The following is a 25,249-nucleotide window of genomic DNA, read 5'->3' on the forward strand; positions in this document are numbered from 1 at the left end:
AGTTTTCCCAAGTAAAGAGTCCTTCCACCTGAAGCAAAAAGGCACGATCACATTTACATTGCACTTGATAAATGCATCAAAAGACCACTTTGATAATGCATCAAAAGACCCCACTAGCGGGAAACCATACAGGGTGAAATGCAGCTTCTGAAGATCTGTTTACCCTATATTCTCCGGCAGCTGCAAATCTTTGAATGGGACATATTAGTGGACAGCTGGCCTCATGGTAGGAATATGTGTACACACTAAGACATTTACAATTAAAAACATTCAGACGTGTCTGCCACGGACATCAAGAATTGATGCCGACTGCTGAAACATCTATAAAAACAATTGAATCTTTCAACTTGAGTCGGGACGTATAAAAAATTCTCTCAGCTTGGAATATATGTGAGCGAGTACCAAGATTCTACATTTGTTAATTTGCACAAAGCAAAAGGGCGAGTTTATCTGAGATGACTGTCTACATATCACACACAAATGGATATTGCCACTTGGGTAAGGACTGGAGAATGTTTCCCTACAGCAATAGTAGGCCTTATAATTACAATGTATAGGACCAGTAGCCCTTTGCTATGCAATCCATGGTAAGGGGGAGTTAACAAGATATTTTGATTGAAGAAGAGACCAAAGTTTTGGGTTTGCGCTAGGTAGGACAGAAAAGCTGGAAAATCGCATATGTTGTAGTTCTTGTGATTGGCAGATAGCACTTAAAGGTCAGAAGGCACACACTTTTGATATAGGCAGACATTATTTGCTTTTGCTGTTAAATTAGATATTATATCTGCAACATGTGTAGTTTTATATGTGGACTTAATGCGGTGAGCAAGAAAATCTATGGGCTCTGCAAAGGCATAGTTTTATATAAGCAATTGCAGGCCTGCGGGCCTATGAGAATATGCAGTGTTTGCCTATTTAAGCGTGGTATGTTTGTCAATGCATACTCAACTGCCTGCCCATGGGTATATAAGTTTTCAGAAGGCGCTAGTTAGATTCTCATATACATTCTTAAGGCCTTCTGGATATTTACATATATTCAGCAGTTCTTCATTTGAGTTTCTTGGTTTTAGACATTGAATTCCTTATTAATAGTAGTTTTGTTCAACATGGCATCGTCCTCTAGACCTACTGATTCTGTTAGACCACAGCACATAACTAGAATCATGGCCCAAACAACGATAGATGCAAAGCTTCATGCGGATTTTGAAGAATGCGGGGAGGAATTTGATTACTCTCAATCTACAGCTGTGAGAAGGGTTTCAAGCATTGGTCCTTCAAATGGAGTCACTGCCTACCTGAAGCAGATACAAAAAGCAAAGCTGCTTCAGTCATTTGGATGCATGCTTGCAATTGATGAAAAGACTTTTGCAGTGATTGCTTACAGCGAAAATGCCCCAGATATGCTTACATCGTCGCCTCATGTTGTTCCTAGTGTTGAGAAGCAGGCGAGTGTAGGAATTGGTATTGATGCGAGGACAATATTCACACCTCCTGGTGCCGCTGCATTGGAGAAGTCTGCAGCACTTGGAGACGTGAACCTTCTGAATCCTGTTCTGGTCCACTGCAAAAACTCCGGCAAGCCCTTTTATGCCATACTTCATAGAGTTGATATGGGTTTGGTAATAGATTTTGAGCCCGTTAAGGCTTCACATGTTCCCATGAACGCTGCTGGAGCACTTCAATCTTATAAACTCGCTGCAAACGCAATATCACGGTTGCAAAATATGGCCAGTGGAGATATTGGTAAACTGTGCGACATGGTTGTGCAGGAGATACACGAACTCACCGGTTATGACCGAGTTATGGCATATAAGTTTCATGATGATGATCATGGGGAGGTGATATCTGAGATTAGGAGAGCCGATTTAGAACCATATTTGGGTTTGCATTATCCTGCAACAGATGTTCCCCAGGCTTCAAGATTTTTGTTTATGAAGAACAAAGTTAGAATGATATGTGATTGTTATGCAAATCCTGTAGAAGTGGTCGAGGACAAGAGATTGCCCCGGGAATTAATACTGTGTGGATCTAGTTTGAGAGCTCCTCATGGCTGCCATGCAGAGTACATGTCCAACATGGGTTCCATAGCATCTCTAGTAATTGCTGTGACAATCAATGCAAAGGAAGAAGATGTAGATACTGATGCACAGCAACAGCAGCAGAAAGGAAGGAGGCTTTGGGGCCTTGTAGTTTGTCATCACACTAGCCCCCGTTTTGTTCCATTTCCTTTGAGGTATGCTTGCGAATTCCTGATGCAAGTGTTTGCGATTCAGCTGAATAAGGAAGTTGACCTGGCAGATCAGCTGAGAGAGAAGCACATTTTGCGCACCCAAACATTGCTCTGTGATATGCTGCTCCGTGATGCACCTATGGGGATTATCAGAGAGAAGCCCAACATCATGGATCTTGTCAGGTGTGATGGTGCTGCCTTCTACTATTGTAAAAACATTTGGCTTCTTGGGACAACCCCTAGTGATGATCAGTTACGTGACATCATTGAATGGATTTCTGAACATCACATTGATTCCACAGGTTTGTGCACGGATAGTCTTGCCGAGGCAGGGTATCCTGGAGCTACAATGTTTGCTGATGCGGTCTGTGGAATGGCTGCGGTCAGAATCAATTCTGAAGACTTGTTGTTTTGGTTCAGATCCCATACCGCAAGAGAAATAAAATGGGGCGGTGCCATACACTGTGCCAGCGATAGAGATGATGGAAAGAAAATGCATCCACGAAATTCGTTCAAGGCATTCATTGATGTCGTCCAAAACAGGAGCTTACCTTGGGAAGATGTTGAGATGGATGCAATTCATTCTTTGCAGCTGATACTGAGAGGTTCTTTCAAAAACAATAACGACAGTGTTACCATGGCCACAATACAGGGACGATTTAATAATTTGAAAATGCAGGGAATAGATGAACTATATGCAGTCACGAATGAGATGGTGAGGCTGATTGAAACAGCAACGGTACCAATCTTGGCCGTCGATGCTACTGGGCTAGTAAATGGATGGAATACAAAAGCTGCTACAGTCACAGGGTTGTCAATGGAGGATGCTTTGGGGCAGCCTTTAATCCGTCTTGTTGAGGACAACTCGGTTGAGACTGTTGAAAGGATGCTTTACTTGGCTTTGCAAGGTAATCAAATCATTTCAATTATCATTTACATTATAATGTTTATTTTAAGATGCTTAAATGCTATTGGTTTAAAGAAGTAAATTAGCTCTCGAATGTTGATGGGTACAAAAACCTTTATGGCATAAGCATTACACTGGGGTAAAGATTTTCTCTTCACTCTACCCATTCAGTTTCTATTAGCTCGCATTATTCTTACAGAGTAGACTGATTACTACAGGACAAGAAGAGGAAAATGTTGAAATTGAGCTGAAACGGCATGGCTCACTGGAGGAAAATGGTCCAGTAAGATTGATTGTTAATGCTTGCTCAAGCAAGGATCTAAATAACAGTGTTTTGGGAGTGTGCTTTGTTGCTCAGGATGTGACTGGAGAGAAGATTGTGATGGACAAGTTTACTCGCATTCAAGGTGATTACAGGGCGATAGTTCAGAATCCAAGTCCCTTGATACCTCCCATGTTTGGAACTGATGAATTGGGGTGGTGTTCTGAATGGAATTTGGCTATGGAAAAGTTATCTGGTTGGTCAAGGGAAGAGATAATTGATAAAAAGCTTCTGGGAGAGGTTTTCGGTAGTCACACGTCTTGTTGCCATCTTAAAGGTCAGAAAGCAATAACAGAGTTCAGGATTGTGTTGAAAAGTGCAATAACCGGACAAGAGACGGAGAAATTTCCTTTTGGATTTTTCAGTCGTCATGGTAAATATGTAGAAGCCTTACTTTCTACTCACAAGAAAACAGATGCTGAGGGAAGAATCACAGGAGTTTTCTGTTTTCTGCATATTGCCAGTGCAGAGCTTCAACAGGCATTGCATATGCAGTGTGTGCTAGAAAAAGAAGCCACCAAAAGACTCAAGGCATTGGCATATCTTCGAATGGAAATCAAACGTCCACTTTCTGGAATCACATTTACAAGGAAACTGCTGGAAGGTACCGATTTGAATGAAAAACAGAAACAAGTTGTTGAAAGAAGCCTACATTGTGAAAAGCAGCTTTTAAAGATCCTGGATGACATGGACCTAGCAAGCATCGAAGATGGGTATGTTTTCTTAACACTAAATGCATTTCTGAGCATTTTTAAAAAGAAGTAGTTAAAACTGCAAAAAGAATTGATCTTTCATAGAAAATTCAACCTACCAAATTACCTTGTCAAAATTGTTGGCATGGCTTCTTTCGACAATGGCAACATGATTTAATATGACATGTAATTTTCTTTGAGGACGTGTCAAAATGTTTCAGCTGTATCAATTTAGGGGACATTGAAGGGAACAATCTTTTACACCCAAAACCATCTATACATATTTTTAGGATGAGAAGCTATCTTCTGATACTTTATTCTTGCTCTCTACTGAGAAATGTCCCAAAAGAAATACTCCATCTAAATGAAAAAATATGATATAATAGTAAGCCATGTAAGTTAGCAATCAAACCCGAAGGTAGTAGGCCAGAAAAAGACCATTATAAGACTATGTTAAGAAAAGCTTACTGATTTTAGGGCTCAAACCAACATCGGTCTTTTCCATATTGTTCATATACAACTGATATAATGATCTGACATGAATTGACATTAATGAGTGTGTCTCTATCCACAAGCTTTCTCAGTTGAGGATTTTAAATCAATGATCAAGGAGTTAACCCCTAGTTCCAACAAAACCTTACATTAATCATTGGGGATCTAAGCTAATTTATCCCTATAATCAATTTAAAAGGAAAATTGTTTAACTGAAATCCAAAACCAATCATCGGAGATGTGTAACTTTAACTAAACTTGACAATTATTTATCAGTACATGATGCCTCAACTAAATCCCACCATCATATATTGAAGACGAGCTGTGTGAATTGAGCTGCCATTTTACTCATCAGGCATGTATGTAATTTTTGATAAAAAAAGAGAACTTTATTTTCTTAGGTTTAAAAAAGGGTATTTTTGCTCAAGCTTTGTTCTGAATTGGACAGAAGATTGTTGACATTGTCACTGTAACAGTATGTGTACATTGATATCCCCGCTGACCTTTAAGGACCAAACAAAGATAAGAGCTGTAACTAGACAGTATCTGACCTACAATTGAAAAGAAAATGACTAATAAATTTCCCTAAATAAGTTCCTATCAGTGTTGCCCGGGGAAGCATTCACAGTATTTTTTCCACCCGTCCCCATACTGGAAATGTCCTGGGAACAGGGAATGCTTAGGGAACTTTGACTTTGACTTCTAGATGAAATTTGACTTTTTTTTCTCAATGTAACACAAATTTGGCATATGAATTCTGCTAATTCTTATATTTTAAGGTTCTGTAATGTGTAAGTGCACGCTTTATCCATGTTTTCATATGAATATTTTATATTTCTCTACATATTTTAAATTTTCATATTGTCATGTAGCTGCCCCCTTGACCACTAGCCATCCCCAATATTGGCAGAAGAAATTTTCATCCCAAAAACTCGTACCCCCATCCCCTTCCGTACTCATCCCAAAAACTTGGGGTAACACTGGTTCCTATCAATTTCTTGCTAATGTCCATACAATAGAAGTTGCATGCATTTCTTTTAGATTGCATATGACTGTAGAATGAGCAACTGTATGTGTTCAGCGAGTCGTGGGATGAAAACATAAATTTGTGAAATGGAAGTATACAAGTGTGCAACTATATGGTAGTAGAATGAAAGAGAACTGATATGGGAGGATATAGATGAAAAATGAGAAGAAGTGTGATTACAACTGTACTATGAGCACATATAGATGTACAATGAGTATGTGACTACACATAATTGTAGAATGACAGTGGGCGCATAATTTAGTGGACTAATATATTTATTATTGCAAAGTGTATAGGCTCTCGTAAAAGCTTGTTTTGTATTTGGCCTTTAGATAAGTAAGTATAGATGATTTATACCATAGTTTAAAGACTCGGATCCATCACGGACTCAGCAAACCAAAAAATTAGAATTGGACTTGGACTCTCGAAAGGACTCTGCAAAAGGAAAAACTGTAGTTTTATATAAAAACAAAAAGAAATTAATGCATTCAAAGAGCATAAGAGCCATAATTGATACATTACACATGTCATATGAATCTCAAACACTCAATATGAAATATCATAATAGTCATAAACTTTAAAATGTATAACAACAGCATAAGTTTATAAATGTTCACAAAATTAGATATAATGATATGTCCAAATGTGAAAAACAAGAAACTAAAAACTGCAGTCTCCTCTTTCCTCTCCTAATATAACTCAATTTTTCATGCTTTGAACTAGATGGTGTTGAGGTATTTAAATGAGGAGTTGATTCTTCTTCTTCAACATCAAAGTCCTCATCCTCCTCATCCTCCATTTCATTAGAGTCTCCCTAATAAGAAAGCACAAAGCACAAAGATCAAATGACCCAGAAAGTGAAAAAAATTGTCAAATTATGAGTTGCTGGGTGTCTAGGAAGCAGCAAGAGTCCATCACAAGGACTTGCGGGATTCTATGCCTTGGACTTGTGAGTCCTTGTGATGGACTTGCCTGGTCTTGACTCGCAAATCCATGGCAAGTCGACTTGGCTTGCCATTGGACTGGCAAGTCCACGGCAAGTTCTGTGATTTTGTGAACTATGGATTAGGTAAAAAGACACAGATAAAGGAAATGGGCAAGTCTCGTAGTGATGATGGTATCTTGAGACTCCACTGACCACAAATAATAGGTGATTAGTATAGCAGTTAATGAGTTCTATATTGTGTCCCTTCACTCCTAAACATGAAGTCTCCAATATGACCATGTATTTTGAAACAAAATACCATTGACATTAATCTATGACCTTGGATTGACTAGGAGGTAACAAGCTAGAGTCTTGGCATGAACATTTGCTCATTAAAAATTATCATTATTGTGGGAAATGAAACTTCCCTTAGTGACCGTGATTTGCATTTTTTGGCAGAGAGAATAATTGTGATTTGTAACTTCTACTTTAGCAATCCATTCAGCTGTGACATTATATTCTTCTATGTTGGATTTGATCTCTTATAAAACTGCCCAATGACCTCTGAATATGGCTTGTAATAAGTTACACTTTCCCGTTGCTATAAAGCATGTGCTGAGTTATGCTTTCAATTTGTGTTGTTGATTTTGATCTCTGCTAACAAGTTCAAAACAGATTGATACAAGACTATGTTAGAAATAGATAATACTGTGGGGGTGGGTGGGTGGTGAATTAGTATTTTACAAACTTTTGCCCACAACCGAATATTGTTAATTACTTTATAACTTGCATTTGAAAGTAAACCAACAATGTTGAACAACAAATATAACCATACACAAAGAGAACACATAACACCATTATTTGTTAACTAGGGAAACCTTAGACAAGGGAAAACCCCGGTGGGGATGATACCCACTAGATGATTTGCTGAACAAAAGAATCTTGTTAAGGATATTGACCCTGTTAGGAGTCTATGAAGTACGTATAGTGGCTCAAGTACTTGTTAGAGGACTAGGCCCTGTTAAAAGCCTCAACCCTATTAGGAGTTGGTAGATCGAATACACTGTATGCAAGAAGAGTCCACTGCCCTAACATGCAATAAGCAATAAAGTTCTTCACAAGTATAGATATGCATATGATACTTTCTCTTTGCTGAAACTCGCACTTGATCTGATCATACATCAGATTTTGTATCACATAAGGCTCGCATATCTTTCAAGCTATCTTCACAATAGTTCACATGTCACACATCTTTCACATTATTTGTGCAAGATAAGATCTTTATTTATATCTCACAAATTCACAAATCTCTGCTCAGTCGGCCTTCATGCCTTCGCATGCTTGACTTGATATAAAATCACTTATGGATTAATATCTATAATGTTGGCCCATCATGATTTAGTAATTATTTTGTCACCAAAATAATTCCTTAAGTCGTACAACTCATATTTCTGATATGCTATGTTCTATCCTGTTAAATACCTAAGCTAATAAATCAACTGTAACTTGTGTCATACTCTTCGTACACATCTGTGCACTAAATTACGTCGTCATGACATGGTAATATAGCTATCCTCAACTACGCATGAGCTAACTCAAAATGTGTCATCCGTGACATCACATCTCTCTCTACTGCTGCAAACTGTCTAACACTTAAACAATTTTCTAATTCTAAATACATAAATGAAATACTGAATATATGTTGCCATAAATGACAACACCTTGGACATCTAACTGACCATATTGCCAACAATCTCCCCCTTTGCCATTGATGGCAACATTTGGGAAAATTGGCTAAGTCTCAAAATAATGTCATACAAAACATAAGTAAATACAAAAAGTAATTACAAAAATTGCCTTCAAAACAAAAAATATTTTATTCATGTTTTGATGGATCATTACATTCCTTATCACTCCTTACAATGGTATATAGGTATACTCCCCCTTACATATACATATATAATTTCCTTACATATGCTTCTCTCTTGAACATCATAAACATATACAATTTTCCTTACATACTTCTCCCTTTTTGACGCCAATAGCAAAGGTGTCAAAAACTGTATACAAAAACTGTGTGGCCTTTTGCTGATCAACTTGTTATTCTGAAAAAAAGTCTACATAAACAAGTTTTAGTCTCTCAACTTCTTTCTTCTAGTTCCCCTTAACTGTGTCAAAGATACTGATGAGTGTGCAAAGTGCATAGGATGCCACTTCTACCACGCTCAAATCAGTATAAGAGAATTTGTCATAGGAGGCCTTTGCTGCAAGACACTCCTCCAATTGCCTCTGCAAAATGCTGATCTTAGGTGACAAAGTTTCTCTAAGGGTAGAGAACCTTTTGATTACCTTTTCTTTATCAGTCTCTATGCCTCTGATTGCATTGTGAATCTTCTCTACTTCAATTCCAAAATCTTCAATGCTGACCTCTAGAAACTGCAACTTGGTGGTGAGTGTATGAATCTCACTCTTTTGACCATTGATTAGATTCTCAAAATCTGAAGGGTAATTGTATTTGTGTGCGCACTGTCCATACAACTTCTTACCTTCATTAATGTTCTTTCTCAATCCCTTAATGCATACATCCAATAACTTTATGTCATTTCTCACATTTGTGCATACTGTATGAAACAGTGATGCATCATGCTTGACTTGTGCTTGTGTTGAAGCACATTTCAGACAAGGTTGTGAATTCTTTATCAAAAGACTTCACAAATTCTTTAGCCTTAGTTTGCAAGTCTCGATTTGTGGCAACTTGACGTAGTGCAAGGCAGGAGAATCCCCAAAGGAGATGTCCTAGCCCCCAGCAAATAACCACACAATGGAAACACAATAACAATGCAACACAAATGCAAGATCTGATACTAAATTACAACTCTTTATTTATAAAATAACTGTTTACATGCAATATGCCTGGCTATAAGGCCTTTCGGGTTAGGGCCAAATACAACAACAATTACAATAATAGTTCTGCAAGATCCAACAAGATCCAACTCACAACACTAATCCCAACTAGTCTAGATCTGCACTCTGGAAGAAAACCACCGAGGAAATCTCAACCTGTGCTCGCAAGCCCACCAAGCAATCTCCTAGCTTTCTAAGCTATAGCCACTAGCTCTTCTCACAAACTTGCAACTCTACCACAATCTTGCTATAAATTGCCTCATATTCGGGGCTCTATCCACAAACTCAAGGAAACTCGCCCTTCAGCTAGTCCACGCTGAACTTAGTATCCACTCCCTCTGAATGAATGATTCACTTCCTCAATGAATGAATAAAGACTCCACAAGACCCCTTACTTATACCCAACTAAGCCACAAGTCCGCTTAGCAATTGCAAAATTAAATAAACTCCTTGCATTAAATGCATATTTAAGCCACAAGTTGGCTCACAACAAACACTAAATACAAAATGTTAACTCTTGCGTTAACCCGTGATAACCACACAAAAAAACTTAGGACAAGCCCCAAGTTTACTACCATGATTAAATGCACATCGGAGAGATAACTAAGACCACACGTAGGTCCACACAAACTCCTAGATCAATCCACATCACGTTCACATGCTACATGCATTAAATGCACCAAGAACTCCAGTCGGCACCAACATACTACCGAGTGTCAGCAAACTCCCAAGCATTGTTGAACAACCAATACATGCTAAGCACAACAAACCATGCTGAGCTCCAAGATCATGCCGAGCTCCCTTCAAAGACCGAGCTACTCGGCCAACACTAAACCCAAAAACGACCGAGCACCACTCCTTCAACCGAGTACCAGTCCAAACACCCTCCAAAGCAACTACTGAACCTCCTCCAATGAACTCCAAAGTAGTCACTGAACAAACTCAAGATGCTTTTATCAGACTCCCTAGGTAAATAGAAAAGTGTGTCCCATACTTTGATGCCCAAAGAAAGATCAATAACCATCTTCATCTTCACCAAAGGCTTCCACTCCAACAAGGACAAGAAAGCCAATCCACAAATCATCCACATCTGCATCATTCTATCAAACATCAAAATTTCAACCATCTAGTAAACATGCTCACTCCTAGGAACAAACTGAACATAATGCTTCATCAACAAATCCACATCCATAGTAGCAACTAGTAAATCCACACCAACAACAACAAACTCCACATCAGCAGCAACATGTAGATCTCCATCAACACATGCCAAACTCACAACACTAGCCATCTCATTGCTCACAACAAGATGCTCTGCAACATACACCTCACCACCAACAACAACCAGATCATCCATGACCAAGTGCTTTGCAATCCCCATGTCAGACACAACTGACCGATCATGAAAACCAATCTTCATCCCAACATCAACAAGGTTAGGAATATCCTTAGCAACAACCTCTAGTTGCTTTGCAGGTTCTATATTAGACTCCACAAATTGATCAACAAAACCAACCTCTTCCACCTCGACCTTGCTATGCCATCTTCTCTCTCGAATAAGTCTTCTAACCGGCTAGACAACTCTCTTCCAGATCGATAGACTCCACTCTAATAGCATAGAACTTTCTTTTTTGGTTCCTCAACTCTTTTAGAAAAAACAAAATCCACAATAGCATCAACCCGAGCTATTGTCTCATTAATCCTCCTCTCCACTATATCACGGAGATTCACAATCATCCCAGGTCCAATCCTCTTGGAGCCATCTTCCAAGATCTTCACAAACCCTCTACAACAAATCACCAACAAATTAATCTTCCCGAACAAGATCAACCTTCCATCTTTGCAACCAAAGATCCATTTGCATGTCCTCCCAAGGTTCTAGTGTAAATTGCCTCAACTTCGGTGATCTATCTACACGCTCAGGAACAACCTTCACTCTGATACCGCGTGATGCAATGCAAGGTAGCAGAATCCCCAAAGGAGATGTGCTAGCCCCCAGAAAATAACCACACAACGGGAACACAACACAAGATACACACTTTGATACCAAATGCAACTCTTTATTCATAAAATAACTGTCTACATGCAATATGTCCAGCTGTAAGGCCTTTCGGGTTAGGGCCAAATACAACAACAATTACAATAACAGTTCTGCAAGATCCCACAAGATCCAACTCACAACACTAATCCCAGCTAGTCTAGATATGCACTTTGGAAGAAAACCACCAAGGAAATCTCAACTTGTGCTCGCAAGCCCACCAAGCAATCTCCTAGCTTTCTAAGCCGCAACCACTAGCTCTTCTCACAAACTTGCAACTCTACCACAATCCTACTGTAAATTGCCTCACATTTGGCGCTTTGTCGACAGACTCAGGAAAACTCGCCCTTCAACTAGTCCACGTTGAACTTCCCTCTGAATGAATGATTCACTCCCTCAATGAATGAATAAAGACTCCACAAGACCCCTTACTTATACCCAACTAAGACACAAGTCAGCCTAACAAATGCAAAATTAAATAAACCCCTTGCATTAAATGCATATTTAAGCCACAAGTCAGCTCACAACAAACATTAAATACAAAATGTTAACCCTCACATTAATCCGCAATTAACACGCGATAACCACACAAAAATACTTAGGACAAGCCTCAAGTTTACAACCATGATAAAATGCACATAGGAGAGATAACCAAGACCACACATAGGTCCACACAAACTCCCAGATTGATTCATGTTCCAATCACATCCTACATGCATTAAATGCACCAAGAACTCCAATTGGCACCAACATACTGCTGAGTGTCAGCAAACTCCCAAGCATTGTTGAACAACCAATACATGCCAAGCTCCAAGACCATATTGAGCTCCCTTCAAAGATCGAGCTACTCGACCAACACTAAACCCAAAAACGACTGAGCACCACTCCTTCAACCGAGTACTAGTCCAAGCACCCTCCAAAGCAACTACTAAGTCTCCTCCAATGAACTCCAAAGTAGTCACTAAGCAAACCCAAGATGCTCCTGCATCACAATTGTGTGAACTGTCTTTTGCATTCTCTCCAAGACTTTTGATAGTGTCTTCTCCAAAGACTTAACTTATTTATTCTTTTGGAGCAATTTGCTCAAAGAACTCATTAGTCCTTTCTAATCATCATCATCATCATCATCAAATAATATTGTTGCTGCTACTACTACTGGAGTTGCTGTGGGCATGAGTGTAACTACTTTTAGTTCAATACTCTTTTTCTCTTCCTCAGCCTTCTTCCTCTTTTCTTCTATTCTTTCTTTCTCAGCTTTTTCTTTTGTTTCTCCTCTTCTGCTTTCTTTTTCTTTTCTTCATCTTTTCTCTTTTCTTCTTCTTCTTGTTTCTTCTTTTCCTCTTCTTTCCTCTTCTCTTTTTTTCTCCTTTCCTCTTCTCTTCTTCTATCTGTTTCTTCATTTCTTCTTCTTCCAATCTTTTCTTCTCTGCAGTTTTCTTTCTTTCATCTTCTTCATTAGAGCTGGTATAGGCAATAATATTGCCAACAATTGATGTTCCATAACCTGCAAAAAGGTTTTCTTTTGCATCTACTGTTAGATCCGTACTATCCACTCGCATGGATTCAGTACCCATAACTATTTGAGGAGGTTATGGTGCTTCTTGTGTCTCTTCAACTTCTTCTTTGTCATCAGTGGGAGTACTGGCTTCCACATATGCTAGACTATCTGGTTGTGGCTGCGCACTCTCCTTCATGACCGGAGGTACTGAAGTCATGTGTTTCACAATGGCTTCCTCTATTTCTTTCCTTACTTCCTCATAGTTTCCTCCCATAAGAAGAATAAATCTTCTTTTATTACTTAGTAGGGGTTCAATGCCTTTCAAGATTCTTCCCAAGTCTTCCTTGGTGTTTATTTCACACAATTTGCTAACCATGCTCTCTCTTAGCTTGGTGTCTTCTTCTACTACTCTCCTTTTTCTATTTAGTAATTTGTTATAGAGATCTTCCGAGATCTTTCCTTATATACTGTCAAATCTTTTGTTCCTCAAGATCATATTCCTTACTATGGCATTCTCTAATTTCCTTCAATCCATAGTATAATACTTATTTAATTGTACAAAATTATCATCATTAACAATCTACATGTTCAAATTTTCTACCTTTGATTTCCGTGCCTTTTTGCCCGCTGGAGTTCTTCCTTCTTCTACTGCTTGTTCCACCGGTCTCTCAGTTTCATCATTAGATTCCTCAGAATCACTAATTTGCAATGTCCTCTTTTTCTCAGGTCCACTTGTGGTTTGCTTGACCCTTTTCTTTGAGGATGGTGTAGGTTCCTGCTTTGTCTTCACCAATCTTTCAAATTTCCTCTATGCAATAGGTGTGTCATCCTTTGATTGCCTTCTTGGTTGATCACATTGAACTCTAATTGGTTGCACTTGCACAACTATTGCATAGGGGACAGGTGTTTGTGCACTGGGTTTTACAATTGTTACCCCTTTAGATGATGCTGCAATAGTGATTGGTGTTGCTTCTATCACCTCAGTTTGTCCACTGGTCTTCATTTCAACGCAATACCTTTTATCTCATTAAAATCCTTTGGAGTCATACCAGATTCCTTGAGGATGTAATCTATCTTCTTCTCCACTTTCTTCTTAATATCCTTGCTGTGAAGTTTAGAATGAACTTCCCTTACCTTCTCCTCATAGGTAGCCCATCTAGGGTATTCAGTGTCTTCTAACTGTGGTATGATACACGCATACCCTTCTATGAGTTCTTCACTCATCTCATATCCAATAGGCTCCATGAATTTTACCCTTGGTTCTACTACTTCCATACAAGTATTATCGGTTTCCACCCTGAAGCATATCTCATCCTTGTACTTCTCCACCATGGAGGGAGGGATTCTAAATCTCTGTTTCATCTCAGACTGAAATTTCTTCATCATTCTGTCAATGTCACTATCTTTGACATTTTCCAATCTTGCCCCGTAACATTGTATTACCATATCCATAATACATTCATCATTTTTCCAATTTGTCGTTCCAGGGAATTGCTTTGTTGCATAGAAGAATAGATGTGTCAACAAAGACTCAAATTTGAAGACTAAATTCTTGGTCTTCATCTTTGCAATGTTGTCCAAAAGCTGTGTTCTAACAATCTTGCACATGTTTACCTTTCTTTTCTCTACAACCATCACATATGTTGCATGCATAAATCCTACTCGCATTGAGTTCACTCTCAAACTGTGATTCAGTTTATATCCAAGAATTTTGCTCAATACTTTAACTCCTCTATCCTAAATCATGTCAACTTTCATGTTTCTTCCATCAAATCTAGTATACAAGATAGTCTCAACTGTCTTCTTCATGCTTCTAACATTCATAGGGTTGCATCCTTCATTGCTCAAACCTGTGACCTTGTGAATTAGGTCATTGTCAATTGTGACTAGTACATCACCTATCCAAAACATCTCATCATGAACTCTACTCAGAATGATTTTGGTCTACTCATGATTGTCAAACTCTGTGTAGAACATATACTTGATCAAGTTCAACTCACTTAGGTGTGCATACTCGGATTTAAGGGTTGGGTCATTATTATACATGACTCCTAAGTCCTTATGTATGTCCTCATCTCCAATTCTTTCAAACTTACAATGAATATAACTCCAAACATCTTCTACATGAATTACATTCGATGGGATTTGTGAAAATGCTCCTAACGGATCATCCACTAAAGAAACAAATGGCTGTTTCTTGAACTTACGCCTTGGCCTATTGCTTACATCATCTACTGTTTGACTTATCATAATTCTTAACTGTATGCACTAGAATTTTAATCCAAGCGTCATAAAATACCTTAATATATCGTGTTTAGAGCTTCTACAACTTCACACTTCAAACGCCTTTCTTCGCACTTGAAATCGTTGTCAAATTGTTCTAAACTCTTCGCATGATCAAATGGTACTCACAATCTTGTTCGTAATCTTTAAATCACTTCAAATTGGACTCTACATTAAATGTGCATCTACCACAAATTCAAAAAAACTATCACTAATCACCAGTAAACTTGTTTTCTATCTTAAATCTTCCTGCGATCATATCTAAGCTTGCGCACTCGACCACAACTTCCTTTCTATGTCTTCTACCTCTTGTTAACTACACAACTTCTAATTCACATTTTAACCTTAGTTCTGATTAACTGACGCTTTGCCTCTACTGCAAACACTTAATTCAAATATTATGAGTCAAAAACAATTTTTGATTTCAATCTCTCATCAGGTGCATCAAAATACTGTTCCTCCAAAACTGTATAAGAACTTTCTGGATCTTTAGCTCTTACAAATCCTTCTTTGAATTCATCAACATGTTCCTTGATTGCTTCCTTCTAACTGTTATCATTGTTGTTATCATTCCTTTTGTCATTCCTGTTATTGTACCTTCTATGATTGGGATTCCTAGTTGAAGTTTCTTCTGTCCATTCTGCAAAATCTTTCTGTGTGTCCAAAGTTATTGCATAACTGACATAGAGGTGCATTTCTTCTTTGATTGGCTCCATTCTGACTATCAGGTGCTCTGCAATTCCTTGCAATATGTCTAAGATTGTTACGCTTGAAACATACAAACTGTTACCTTTCTCCATCATTAGATCTGCTTTGTGATCTTCCTTTTTCATTGCTTGTAGGGCTAGTATTCCTAAAGATTCTACTATTTGCATTAGTACTACGAAACTTAGGTTCTTACAATCTACTACTTTATATCCATAACCTCGACAATTATAACAATAGAAATTAGTAATAGGTTTGAAAGAATTACCTGTGCAATCTCTTTTCATATGACCAACTTCATTGCATTTAAAACATCTACCTTTGAATTCATGTCTAACTTCCTTGGGTGGTTCATCTTGCTTAGGTTTATCAACTTGCTCTGTTTTCTTGTGCTCATCATGTTTCATAGACATATCAACTAGTTCAATCTCTTTAGATACTCCAGTAGAAATGCTTGATTCAATCTTACTCAGATCAAATTCTTTAGGGTATTCAACAATTGGATCCGGTTCTTTTCTAATTTCAACTTTCTTGGCAAATTTTTCTCCAGTAAGGTAACCAGGGGCTGTCTTATCATAAGGTCTCTGGTGAAATATATGTTCATCAATTTTCTCACTACTGGAATAAAGTATCTCTAACTGTTGCTTAGCTTGTGTCAATTCTCCTTTCACTATGGTATTGTACTTTTCTAATTCTGCATGCTCAATCTTAATAGAATCTAATTCAGATGTTACTTGACTTAATTGGGATCTAAGGTCTGTATTCTCAGATTTCAGATCAAGTTCATTCTTACTATCATTTTTCTTAAGGCTCAACTTAAGTTCAACAATTTTCAATTCATGCTTCAAGATCTCATTTTCTTTCTTGAGGTTTCCTACATCATTGTCACTAGTCTGCACATTTGATTCCTTACCATATTTCAGATTCTTTTAGTTTACCAATGTAGACTTTTGCATCTTCATATCTATCTTTCAGGTTGTCTCTTTCTTTTGTAAGAAGATCAATTTGTTCAAGACCTTCTTCAAGATTTTTCTTTAACTGTTCCATATCCATAGGGATCTTAACCAAGTTGTTAAGCCTCTTTAGAGTAATTGCTCTTTGATACCAATTGTTAGAAATAGATAATACTCAGAGGGGGGGGGGGGTGAATCAGTATTCTACAAACTGTTGCCCGCAACTTAATATTGCTAATAACTTTATAACTTGCATATGAAAGTAAACCGACAATGTTGAACAGTAAATATAATTATACACAAAAAGAACTCATAACACCATTATTTGTTAACTAGAAAAACCTTGGCCGAGGGAAAACCTTGGTGGGGATGATACCCACTAGATGATTCACTAAACAAAAGAATATTGTTAAGGATATTGACCATGTTAGGAGTCTATGAAGTACATATAGTGTCTCGAGTCCTTGTTAGAGGACTAGGCCCTGTTAATAGCTTCAACCCTGTGAGGAGTTGGTAGACCAAATACAATGTATGCAAGAAGAGCCCACTGCTCTAACATGCAATAAGAAATAAAGTTCTTCACAAGTATAGATATACATACAATATTTTCTCACTACTGAGACTCGCACTTGATTTGATCATACATCAGATTTCGTGTCACATAAGACTCACATATCTTTCAAGCTATCTTTACAATAGTTCGCATGTCATACATACACATTATTTGTGCAAGATAAGATCTTTGCTCAGTCGGCCTTCATGTCTTCACATGCTTGACTTGATATAAAATCACTTATGGATTAATATCTATAATGTTAGCCCATCATGATTTAGTAATTATTTTGTCACCAAATTAATTCTTGAAGTCATACAACTCATATTTCTAATATGCCCTGTTCTGTCCTGTTAAATACTTGAGCTGGTAAATCAACTGTAACTTGGGCCGTATTGTCCGTATACATCTGCGCATTGACTTACGTCATCATGACATGGTAATATAGCTATCCTCAATTGCACATGAGCTAACTCAAAGTGTGTCATCTGTACACATCACATCTGTCTCTATAATATTGCAAATTGTCTAACACAAAGACAATTTTCTAACTCTAAATACATAAATGAAATACTGAATATATGTTGCCATAAGTGACAACACTCTGGACATCTAACTGACCATATTGCCAACAAACTAAGTGTCGGATTCTTTTTGAGTAATATTTGTAGTTCTTTCCTCTCACTAGGAGTTTGACCTCAATTAGTTTCGTGACCATATATTGTTAATATGATATCAAGTGTTTGCTTATCAATTCTATAAGAATCAGACATGTCCTGACAATTCCTTGATTTATTTTGGCTGCACCATTGAGATTTGACTTAGTCCAACCTTTATGTGGTGAACTTGAGTGATTTTTTCACTAATTTAGATTTTCATTAAATCTCCACTTTTATATAATCCTTTGGAGCTTGAACATGCTAAGAAAATTATCATTTGTTGTGGCTTCCCTCTCATTCAATGTCTGCCCCCTTTACAAGGTTGGTGGTGCTAGTTACCAAAAGAGAGGATTCCTTTTATGGTTAGCATGCTAAGTTTTCTTGGCTTTGGATTACCCCAGTTGATTGATTGCTACGATTGCCTCAACTTTGAATGATCACCCCCTTTGAATGATTAACTCTACTCTAGATGCTCCACTCAACTCTTGATGCCTAAACATGCCCAACCGTACCTTTTACAACATTCTTATGCTTCTGGGGAATCCCACAGCCATTTAATATTTATGGTGTATGTCTAGATACTTATTTCAACTTTCTATGTTCCTTTAGACACTTTCTCAGGTACATGGAGACATGATAGATTGCATTTAATTCTTACAGAAAATACCAAGCTTAAGCGATGCAAATAAATATTTTTTGTCAATGCAAGATTTCTCCTACACCCATGGATGCCCCTGCATCACTTAGACAGAAAGCTAGGCTTCTTTGGAGGTTGATCACACACTTTAAAATTATATATGTGGGTATCTGCAACTATGTTGCCTCCATTCTAGCAGCTGTAGCCCTTTCCCAGTCTCAGTTGTTCATCTTGGGAAGCCGGCAAAGTATAGTTTTCTTTAGCATATACTCTGAAGCAACTATTCTCATAAACATATAGCAATTTACGCTAGTTGTGAATGCCGACATCCATCATGTTTGCAGATGTATGCCTATATAATTTTCTTTTAAAATTCATTAATACCATACTTGATTTGGTTGGCAGCACTATGAATCAATGTGGTGATATCTCAACATGTTGCTCGCTAAGATTCTTTGATTGTACTCGTTATAGGTGTTCAATATAATTATGTCAATAGTTAGCTGATGCATAATAACATAGCATCTAGGTTTTCTTTCATATTAGTCCAACCCTTTAGTGTGTACAGTGTACACCAAGTAATGATCCTTTGCAGGACCACAATAAAATATTCTTACCAATGAGTTCCATATACTAGCATATGAGCATTATAGATTAAGGCCTAGAGGATATCCTTGATATAGTGCTTGAAATGTTTTCAACTATTCTATTTACTAATGTATCCAGCGTTGAAATTTGGTTGAATAGAGGAGTCCTTGAATTATAATGTGTCACTGGAACAACTGGTGGTCTTTCAAAATCATCTATGGCCGGGAGAAATTTCATCTTATAAGCAATTGCTTTTGAGATTATCTTATAAACTATTCACAAAGGCAAATTTATTTATGTTGATCTATCAAATTTGTTTTGGCAACCTTTATGATTAAAACTATTTGAGTTAAGATCTATTTATTTTTTCTCAATTTAACCATCATCACTAGTGGATATGATTTTGTGATACACTAAAGTGAAAATAAAACATAGCGGAAAGTCCATCTTACTATTCATTCTATGATTCTATGAAATCCTATGTCTCTAACAGTGTTAGTAGATCTGGTTCTATGATATCTAGTTGTGTTTAGCTAGCACTTTATGAGAGATACCGGGATTTGTGTTCACTTTGGGTTAGCTACATTGTGATTCCTTATTTATAAAATTACAAAATTCATATAGTATGTTTTGGAGTGCACCCCAATCATATTCTCTTAAGTTTTTTGATAAAGAAACTTCAGACAAACAATTTAGTAAGGTCCTAAAACCTGGTGTCATCACTATTCTTCTGGTGCTAATGGGATGTGTCAACTTGTGACTTCAATTAGTTACAATCTCTTTGCTAGCTCAAGAATAATTATCACTCATCAAGAATTGAATGTTGGACTCTCTTGATTTTAGACCTTTGAATTTGGTTCATCCACATGATTTCCATAAGTTGTGACATACCAAATCATGCTTTCTCATTTTCCTCTTTCAAGCTCTTTTTATCTGGCTGCCTACTGTGAAAAACTCGCTTAACCCCAATAGGGGAGCAACAGAACAATAGTGTTTTCTGGGACCGATATGCCCTGAAAAGACCTTCATGTTCAACTGCTACCTAATTCAAACTGCATCCTTGATTTCCTGAAGGCACTTCCTTTCTCATTTTGTATTTAAATTTTCTTCTTCTCATATGGTTCATTCTGGAATCGGTGTGTAAACAGACACTAATTGATATTGGTAGTTTGTTACGGAGTATTTGTTCCCTTGGCCAAAGCTCTTACAGTTATCAGGGTTAATGTTATATTGGAGTAAATAGTGATAATTTAACTGATTAGACTTTAGAGTCTCTCTTCTAGAATGGTGTTAGAGAATGTGATGTTCAAATATTTGAAGAGTACGTGAGATTTCTAGGGTTTGAACATCTTAATCCACTTTCCTTCAGCTTCTGCTTCTTCTTTGTTTCTTTCTGAGTTGAAAAATGGAAACAGCTCCCATTACTCTTCTACAACTATATGTTATGTGGTTTTTTGTTTCTCTTCAAACATTATAGCAACATTTTCCTCTTTAAGGCTTTTTATTAAGCTTTGTTACTCTGATCTCTAGGACTCTTATAGCTTTTATCTGCTTCAGAGTCAAAGGTGGGTCCAGTTCTCATTTCTTTTCTAAAATTAAACAGTCCACAACTTCTGGAGGCTCTTCTTCAAACGTTTTATTGACATTTTCCTTGTGCTTAAGGCTCTTTATCACGGTTTGCAACTCAGTCTCTAGGATCTGCGGCTTTTTTTGTCCAATGTTTTGTTTTATCTGCACCAATGAGCAATTATTTCCAGTATTGCACTTATTTGGCCGTTTAGGCAAGTTTGGAATTAACTCACAAAAATTGTAACTCGTTCTAATATCCTTATAGGCTTGAGTTGTATCTTCTTTTGATAGTCTCACTTGTTTCAAAATTCCTGCTTGATTATAGTAATTCTCTTTGACTTCTTAAGGTTTGATATGGGGATAAACTCTATTGGCAGTTTAGTTGACTTGCTTCCAAAATATATTTATAAGTGAAATTATGCAAAAGCATAAGAAAGTTAGGCATCTTGCATTTGAGCACTGGGGTGCATCTATGCTTCAGAGATGTAATTCAGTAAAGGCTTCTCTAAAATACGAAAAACGTAGCTGAATATATGTCATTTCTATTGAAGAACACATTTGACTCAAAATCATGTTCTTAGGGGCAAAACTCGTATTAAGGAGAAAAGCATACATGAAGTCCCTGTGATCATTCAGTTAAATTTGATCTTTAATTGATAGGTAAAAATTAAAATTAAGTATTTTGTATATTAAGGCTTTGTGAGATACAAGTTGCCTTTTCTGCAATGCTGCCTGGGACTATGAGCTAACATTAAAACATTACAAGTTAATAACAGAATAGCTTATCACATTACATAGAATATATGTCTTGTCTAAGTAGACATATTACAGACACAAAAGAAGCACGATAAAAACCTACTATGTTATTCTGCTTCAGGGAAATGATGGTCCTATCAACCTTAATGTGATTACAGATGGAGTTTGAGGATGACATTTGGAATAGTCCCATCAAGCTTTGTATTAAAACAGCATTTAAAGGTGTCACTGGAAGGCCACTTGGACAGAGATATTAGCAGAGCAATCATTTGAGAAACGTTCTTGTGAAACTAGGTGTTAGCTTGGAGACGTTATTGTGAAAAGAGGACAATGCTGTTGAATTTATTCTCATGAGAGATGGATTCATGTTGAATCACTACTCATGAAACATGGGGTCAATGAGTTTGACTCAAAAATCACACAGTTAAATCCTGATAGCAATATCACTAGAGGACAATGCTTTCAAACATTGAAGCTTCCTTGGCAAAAGTAAAAAGCTAGTAATGTTTCACCAGTCAAGAGCTCTTGACCAGATATGTTAGGAGTAAATGTTCCCCATGCTATCAACCAGATCAAACAATGTAGGAAGATTCTGAAATGGTATTGATCTGGAACATGGTCTACTTGGTCTTACACTCTTTGTACCAGAGAAGCATCCTGTAACATCTGTCATACATATCCTGCTCAATCTTTGGTATTCCCATCTTGTTGATGCCTGTTTGTCAGTTGTTTTCAATGCTATTTTGATGATTCTGTGACTAGCATGGTTATGTTTAGAACTAAGACTATACATTATTATAGTGACAAATTATGGATCCTTGCAGATTTGATGTTGCTACATCCATCATGAAATAGCCTTTTAAGAATAGCAAATAGTCCACTTTAAGTAGCTTTTGATAGATACACTGATGAAAATTTATGGCGAATGATGAAATTACAAATAGAACGTTTCATTATAGTGTTGGCATATTCACAATATTTAATATTTTCATATCTACAACATATTTATGGATCTATTTCAAATCAAAAGCTGGGCTACTGTTTTTGTCTTTTGTTCTTCTTCTTTTTTGACAATTCACTTTACATTGAATTCTTAGATTTTTCTCACATATATACTTCTGTGTTTCGGATCATTAATTTTCTGGAGTGTAAACTTCTCTTAAGAGCATCCTTAAATGCTGATATTCCTATCACTAGATACCTTCATTAGTTTTCTGCTGCTTTTTGTCTCTTTCCTTCTCAGAAACTCTGACATCTCTCTAAGCTTTTCCTTGTAAAATGTTTTGTTATTATATAAATTTTGCTGCATTTTCTTGTATTATATTCTTACACTAATCTTAGGAATAGTCTTGTCTCTTTGTTACTTCCATATTCCCATTCGCTTAAAGCAAAAGAATTTTAACAAGTCAATAACAGGTAATGGCCGGTGAGTGATCTATGATGATGTGTTGTATAGGTCTTGTACCACATAATTACAGCCAGTGGCCAACTAGCCGACCGAATGGTGTTTATTATTATTTTTTATTAAATAAAAAATCAGAAACAGTTGTATAATAATATTGAAAAATAATTTAACTCACCGAATTTAGTGGGCAGCATAGACGCTGCCTTATATTACATAGGTTTAAGTGGCCTTTCTATGCAAGACAAAAGGTAAGGAATAAGAAAGACATCATCATGATGTCTACGTTGAGAAACAGTAAACAATGTTTTGTATCAAGAATATCCTCTATCAAACAGCATCTCTTCCCTAGATATTGTTAAAAAAGTTACAGTGATGTCCATGAAATGATTGTCTGCGAGATAAAAACTACAATTTTATCATTATTAAATGGTACAAGCCAGTCCTAGTATTGATTATTTAGTATCAATTCTGAGGCATATTGTTTATACCTTGCATCAGGTCTCATGTTTGGCCCATTATGTCTGATTATAAATTCCCGCAATGCCTAACCTCAGTTGCTTCCATAGCTACTTTTTTGCTGACATCTTCTCTAAAAATATAAAGACGAAGCAGTGAATCTGAAAGGATTATGATTTTGTGAATTTGGATGATCAACAGGTATATGGAACTAGACTCTGTCGAATTTACATTGGGAGCATTGCTTGATGCTATTGTAAGTCAGGTGATGATAGAGTCCCAAGAAAAGGGACTGGAGATTGTTCATTATTTACCGAAAGAAATATGTACTATCCGCCTCTGTGGAGATCAGATGAGACTTCAGCAAATTTTGGCCAACTTCCTAGGCCTTGTGATACAGTTCACTCCATCAAATGGATGGGTTGCAATTAAAGTGAGTTCAAGCAAAACACATGTGGGTGATGGTGTACATGTAATGAAGCTAGAATTCAGGTATGCAATTTTGACAGATTTACTGTAGATGTTGTCGATATTAAGTACCACATTGTCACAATGATATCAAGCAAGTTTAATAAGTAGTCCCCCTGAACTATTCAATTTCTACAATTTTTATATATAAGAACCTGTTCTATGGAGCGTTCTGTAAGTTTGATTATTTTTAAGTCAAACATTTATGGGTTTCACTAGAACATCGACAATCTGATTCAAAACGAGATGTGTTCTTATCTTTTGCTCATTGGATACGAATAAAAAACAAAGTTATATTGGTTTGAATTTCAGAAGCAATTTCTTAAAAAGGTGATGAATAATATATAATGATGTTTCAATATTCCAAGGCATATGATGAATACAAAGCAAATAAAACTCTGTAGCACAATATGCATTGTTAATTTGTTACAGTGACAAGCAAAGGGCTTTTGCATAAATCATTTTAATAGGTCATACTGAAGATTTTGTTTATGTGCAGGTTTACTCATCCAGGCCAGGGATTGCCAGAGAAAATGGTGGAACAGATCCTCAACCCTACTCAGGAAATCACTCAAGAAGGTTTTGGATTGGAGATTTGTGGAAAGCTTTTGAAACTTATGAATGGCGCTGTGCAGTATCTTCCAGAAGAGGGGACACCAACGTTAATTATTATTGTCGAACTCGCTTCAGGTCAAAATGGCGAATCATAGACTGTAAACATTTTCGTGTTGATCTTGACATGAGAGCTTGGCCAAGCACTCGATTTTACAAGTGAAAGATCAAAGAACACAATTTTACACCATTGAGGTCAATGGGTATATTGGCCAAGGGTGCAACGTGGTTGATTTATCGATTTTAAGTGTGCAGCATTTGGGCTTCAAGTTTCTAATTCATTTGTTTAAATGAATACATTTGGCTAACAAGTTTCTTATTCATTTGATACACACAATGAATAAACAGGATTCCTGCCCTATGATTACAGATCGATTTGATTCATTGATTTCATATTCTGAAGTAGTGCCCTGGTACCTATTTGTATTGCAATTATAGGTATCCTTTTCGGGAAGTGGCCATTTCATACAGAATCTGAATTTTACCTCTATGCTATTTAAACAAATGACGCAGAGTGCCCATGTTGCCATAAATCACGTAGAAATCTGAATTCCAAAAAGTTTTTTATTA

The 25,249-nt window shown here is 37.0% G+C and overlaps 1 protein-coding gene across 1 annotated transcript; it reads left to right on the forward strand.

Moving 5' to 3' along the window:
- The first annotated feature begins 360 nt into the window (after positions 1–360).
- LOC149560049 (phytochrome-like) lies at positions 361–25,249 on the forward strand. Its single transcript, XM_089824434.1, has 4 exons — positions 361–3,138; positions 3,356–4,172; positions 23,801–24,091; positions 24,567–25,249. The coding sequence occupies exons 1-4, from the start codon at positions 1,107–1,109 to the stop codon at positions 24,775–24,777; spliced, it is 3,351 nt and encodes a 1,116-aa protein (XP_089680560.1). The 5' UTR covers positions 361–1,106; the 3' UTR covers positions 24,778–25,249.

Source organism: Cupressus sempervirens, chromosome 4 (assembly GCF_028749045.1).
Source record: "Cupressus sempervirens isolate cs-2001-9-10 chromosome 4, ASM2874904v1, whole genome shotgun sequence".
Classification (NCBI taxonomy): Eukaryota; Viridiplantae; Streptophyta; class Pinopsida; order Cupressales; family Cupressaceae; genus Cupressus; species Cupressus sempervirens.

Coding starts and splice junctions, on each gene's coding strand:
- LOC149560049 (XM_089824434.1), top strand. CDS start 1,107: ATGGCATCGTCCTCTAGACCTACTGATTCTGTTAGACCACAGCACATA. Junction 3,139..3,355: donor GCTTTACTTGGCTTTGCAAG/GTAATCAAATCA, acceptor TGATTACTACAG/GACAAGAAGAGGAAAATGTT. Junction 4,173..23,800: donor CTAGCAAGCATCGAAGATGG/GTATGTTTTCTT, acceptor GATGATCAACAG/GTATATGGAACTAGACTCTG.